This window comes from Alligator sinensis, unplaced genomic scaffold (assembly GCF_000455745.1).
Source record: "Alligator sinensis unplaced genomic scaffold, ASM45574v1 scaffold1339_1, whole genome shotgun sequence".
Taxonomy (NCBI): Eukaryota; Metazoa; Chordata; order Crocodylia; family Alligatoridae; genus Alligator; species Alligator sinensis.
In genome coordinates, this window is record NW_005842490.1 from 1,079,785 (window position 1) to 1,084,090 (window position 4,306).

Consider the following 4,306-nt stretch of genomic DNA (forward strand, 5'->3'; position numbering starts at 1 on the left):
ATGTGTTGCCGGTGGAGTCCCCACCAGCCAACAATCAGCTTATCGCCCACACATCCAGCTCTCCCCACAGTGCTCCCAATCAGCTGATGACTGGCAGATTAGAAGCATTCTGGGGCTTAGTCACAGAGTACCTTTAATCTGCAATCATCAGCTGATTGTCAACTGGCTCTGGGGACTGTACAGGGGCTCAAACTGGCTCCATGGGTCCTTGGAACCAGTTAAACAACCAGCTGATTGCCTGGCACCTTGCTGGTGTAGGGGGAGCCCAGGATGATAATCCCACATCCCCCCTGCACTCATAAATATGGCATAATTTGGATCTGATCTCCAATCCCAAAATTGCACCTTTTACCATGCACATCTGCCATGCATGGCAGGAGGCATGATCGATCCCAATCACACCTTCAAACAAACCTTTGTCAGTGGCCTAAGGTACATAAAGGTCTAGTCCTCTAAGGCTGGGATCAGAAAAGGAGGAGAGCTCAACTCAGGGTACTGAAAATCTTCTGTCCTTACAGGCCCCTCACTGCCATGAAGTATGAAGACAAGGCAAATGAACCATATTACAGAATTCAGTGAAAAAGAGTCTTGATGGCAAGAAAAGACAGCAAACAAACCAATTACATGCAGGAATAACTTTAATAATTCACATAACTGTAAAATGCCGGTAGCTGCATAACAGGGCATATATGAAAAATTTCCTTTTATTATGAAACAAACATGTCTTTGGTAAAGAAATCACTTTCTCACCCAAAATGTACATATCCAGAAGAATCATGTGTTTGTCCCCTAGCTGTAAGAATCCCTCACCATGTCAGAGGTTCATTCTGGTCAGTATATTTTTGTTTAAATATTATTTTTCCTTGAAGAGAACATATACATATTGTAGGCAAAATATGTGTTTTGTTTCAGGCTAATGCATAATCTGAGAATATTTAAAAACCAACTATATGCTCACAGGGATAACAAAGATGAGTTTTGCTTCAATACACACTCTGGCATTTCTGTTCTGTTTTGTAAACTTTTTTTATTGTTGTTGCTCAAGGCCTAATGGTCAACATTTAATGCTGGGTTAAGTGTTTAAAAACAAAGAGGCATGCACAAAACTTTCCTCAGGCCAACAGCTGGGATGTTCCAATTGAGGTTTCAGAGAAGAGCTGAAGCTGGGACACCTTCAAGACATTTGTTCTTAGATTTCTAGCAGATGCCTATGCAAATATTCATTAAAAAAAAAAGTCCATGCTCTGATGGCATCATGCAGTGATGTGAGTCCAGGGGGAGAGGGAGAAAGAAAATCAAGGCAAATCACATAAGAGAACACTTGCCTTTCAGTTTATCCTTCTTTTTCTGCTGCTTTGATCTTTTTCCGTCAACCTGAAGACTGACAGCTCTTCTCTTCTCCAGATTCAAGAGTTCTTGGAAGAGTTCCTGTACATTGTAGTTAGTTTTTGCTGAGGTCTCCATGAAGGAACACTTCCACTTGCTGGCCAAAGCTTCCCCTTCACTGGCATCCAGCTCTCTCTGGGTTTCATCACTCTTGTTACCAACCAACATGATAGGGATCTTTTGAATATCCCCTTTGATCTGACAAATCTGATCATAGATTGGCTGAAGTTCTTCCATGGACTGTCTGCTGGTGACAGAGTACACCAAGATGAAGGCATGCCCCTTGGATATAGATAGCCTTTGCATGGCAGGGAACTGATGGCTGCCTGTGGTGTCTGTGATCTGGAGGGTGCAGATGTTTTTATCGCAGCTGATTACCTGTCGGTATGTGTCTTCGATTGTAGGGATATACGTTTCCCTGAATGTTCCCCTTACAAAACGGAGGACCAAGGAGCTTTTACCAACCCCTGCAGCCCCAAACACAACCACTCGGTAATCGTTGCTCTGCTCTGGCATAGTGTATCTTTTTCAGGGAGCCAAGCAAGGATGAAGATCTGAATTGCAAATGCCTGGGTTCCGTTAGTTTACATACCCCCACACAGAGATGGCCTGTAAGAGATGGAAAAAAGACACAGCAAAAAAGACATCATTCACAGCAATTCATTAACTACACAGCAGATGATTTCAATAGGCAATTAAATAAGACGTTTCTTACTTTCTCTCTCTTCTGTATCAGACAGAACAAGGAGTCAGAGTCCCCTGGGCATGCATCTCATATGCAGCAAGTATCATATTAAGAGTGAAAACTGTAATTCACCTGCAGCCACCAGCTCCAATATCCGGAGAAATGAGATTAAAATCACCCATCAGTGCGGAGATCAGGCAGCCTCACTCATTAAAGTTCTTCCGTCCCCAAGCAACAGACAGCCCCGCAGCCCTTGGCTCCCCTGCAGCTAGTGCAAAGGCTCTTTGGAGTCTGTACAGAGGCTCTGCTTAGCATTTGCTTTGGAATCGCCTCCTCCCAGCCACTGGGGAGCTCCGGCTGCCAGCAGCAAGCTCCCTCACTTCCCACCTTTAGCTGGATACATATCCTGGGGTTATTCATTTTCTTTCGATATAGCTTATGCATCCACCCACAGTAGGTGTCAAGGAGCAACAGGCAGCACCAACCAGCTTTCATTAACACTGTACTCTCCCTAATGTTGGATGCAAAATAATGTACCAGGCTGTAGCATTTCACTAGCTGGTATAATCAAGACTGCATACAGGCAGGAGAGTCAGGCTGCACTAGAGCTACTACAACTGGGGCTGCTCCATCGCTCCCCATTAGGAGCCTGTCAATTTTTGTACCCAAGCTCCTGCCCTGGCCAGTTGTGCCATCAGAACAGAAAAGAAGACTGTCCCCTCAAAAACTGTCCTTCACCACAGACCAGCACAACAACCTCCAAGTCCGACACCTGGACTCTCTCGGATCTAGCTAAGTTTTGGCTCCTGCCTTTCAAATCCTATTGCATAAATGGAGATCAAAAGGAGAGGAGTCCATGCACACGCATGCACAGATACACACACACCTTGAGGCACTACAAAACAACAGCTTCACCAGCACCCAGGATGATCCCTTGGACTCCACTGGACCTAGGCCAACTTAGCCCCAACTCTGTAAGTCCCACTACCCAAGGACATCCAGCTTCCACATCTAGCAGGAGTTTTCTCCTTGGGATTTATCCTGATGGGACTGTATTAACCTATAGACAAACTAAGCCTGTAGACCTATAGACATAGCCATTTAAAAGGAAAGTCCTACAGCTTTTTACCCAGTTCCCAGTAGAGCTACAAGCCCTGCCTTTTTTATTTTATTTTTTTAGAATGGGATGGAAACTGAACTAGGAACTGAATGGGCTTTGATGCTTCAGAATAGGCTGCTGTGGAAATACTACCCATAGTCTTTCGGGAGAGGAGGCACAGAGGTGAACACTGTACGTTGGACAGATCTGCATGACCCCTCCAATCAGAGGATCCTTTCCAACTCTCTGCCAGGCACCGTGTTAGGAGACAGGGAACCAGTGTTTCGGTAGTATGGTTACAGCATCTGTCGGCGTGCACCGGAGAACAGGGTGCTGGTTTGAGGCTCAGGCTCTGCCTCTGAATGGTTGAATAATTTCAGTCAAGTCTATGCTGCTCTTTATTCCTCAGTTTCCCTATGTGTAAATTGGGTCTGATGATACCGACCTCCTTGAAATACACTGAGATCTAGTAGTAGAACTGCTACATAGCACTAGTCTTACAGATCTGCAAAATGGGCATTTCTACCTTTTTGGCCACCCTGTTGCACCAGGATAGGTAGGGATCCAGATTATTCTGGTGATGAAAAGGAGGTTGCACACCGTAAACAGTAAGATTAGGGAAACAGGCACCTATATGTTCTAGTATTAGCCAGAGACAGAGGCCAAGTCAGAGATGGTGCCGGCTTTCTTGGACTAGGGCAGATCAAGGGGAGGGGGAGGGGGAGGGGGGTGCAGTGGTACATTTGATTCCTGGTCCTTCCAAACCTTGCCTGGGAGGGACAGCATCCCTTCTACTCGGGCAGTCTGAGCGAGTCAGCTGACTTCATGGCTCATCACCACGTCCCCGATTCATGTCCATCGCCCTCCACTCCACAGGTGTGAACCACCCTCTCTCTTTTTGAACAGTCCCGATGCTCCTCTATCAAATTAGCCTTTATTCTGCAATGCTGTCGTCTTAACTAGGACACCGGCGGCAGGAAGAACAGCCCTGCAGACTGCTGTTACCTCGATCTGAGCTGGGATATGGCCCTCCCCGGTGCAGCAGTGACTGGCGGGGTCCCGGGGGCACCGCCGGGCTGCTCCAGGCGGCTGAAGACGAGCCGGGCATCCAGGCAGGCGGAGCGCGGGGCTCGGCT

General features: G+C 46.7%; 1 protein-coding gene across 1 annotated transcript; it reads right to left on the reverse strand.

The window, feature by feature from the left end:
• Positions 1–632: 632 nt before the first annotated feature.
• Positions 633–4,289, reverse strand: DIRAS3 (DIRAS family GTPase 3). The gene is made up of 2 exons (XM_006031261.3): positions 4,176–4,289; positions 633–1,995 (listed from the first exon to the last, which is right to left on the reverse strand). Exon 2 carries the CDS (start codon positions 1,900–1,902, stop codon positions 1,306–1,308), a length of 597 nt encoding a protein of 198 aa, XP_006031323.1. The 5' UTR covers positions 1,903–1,995; positions 4,176–4,289; the 3' UTR covers positions 633–1,305.
• Positions 4,290–4,306: the final 17 nt, after the last annotated feature.

Bases quoted from the DNA above. Each gene is read 5' to 3' on its own strand.
- DIRAS3 (XM_006031261.3), bottom strand. From the start codon at position 1,902: ATGCCAGAGCAGAGCAACGATTACCGAGTGGTTGTGTTTGGGGCTGCA.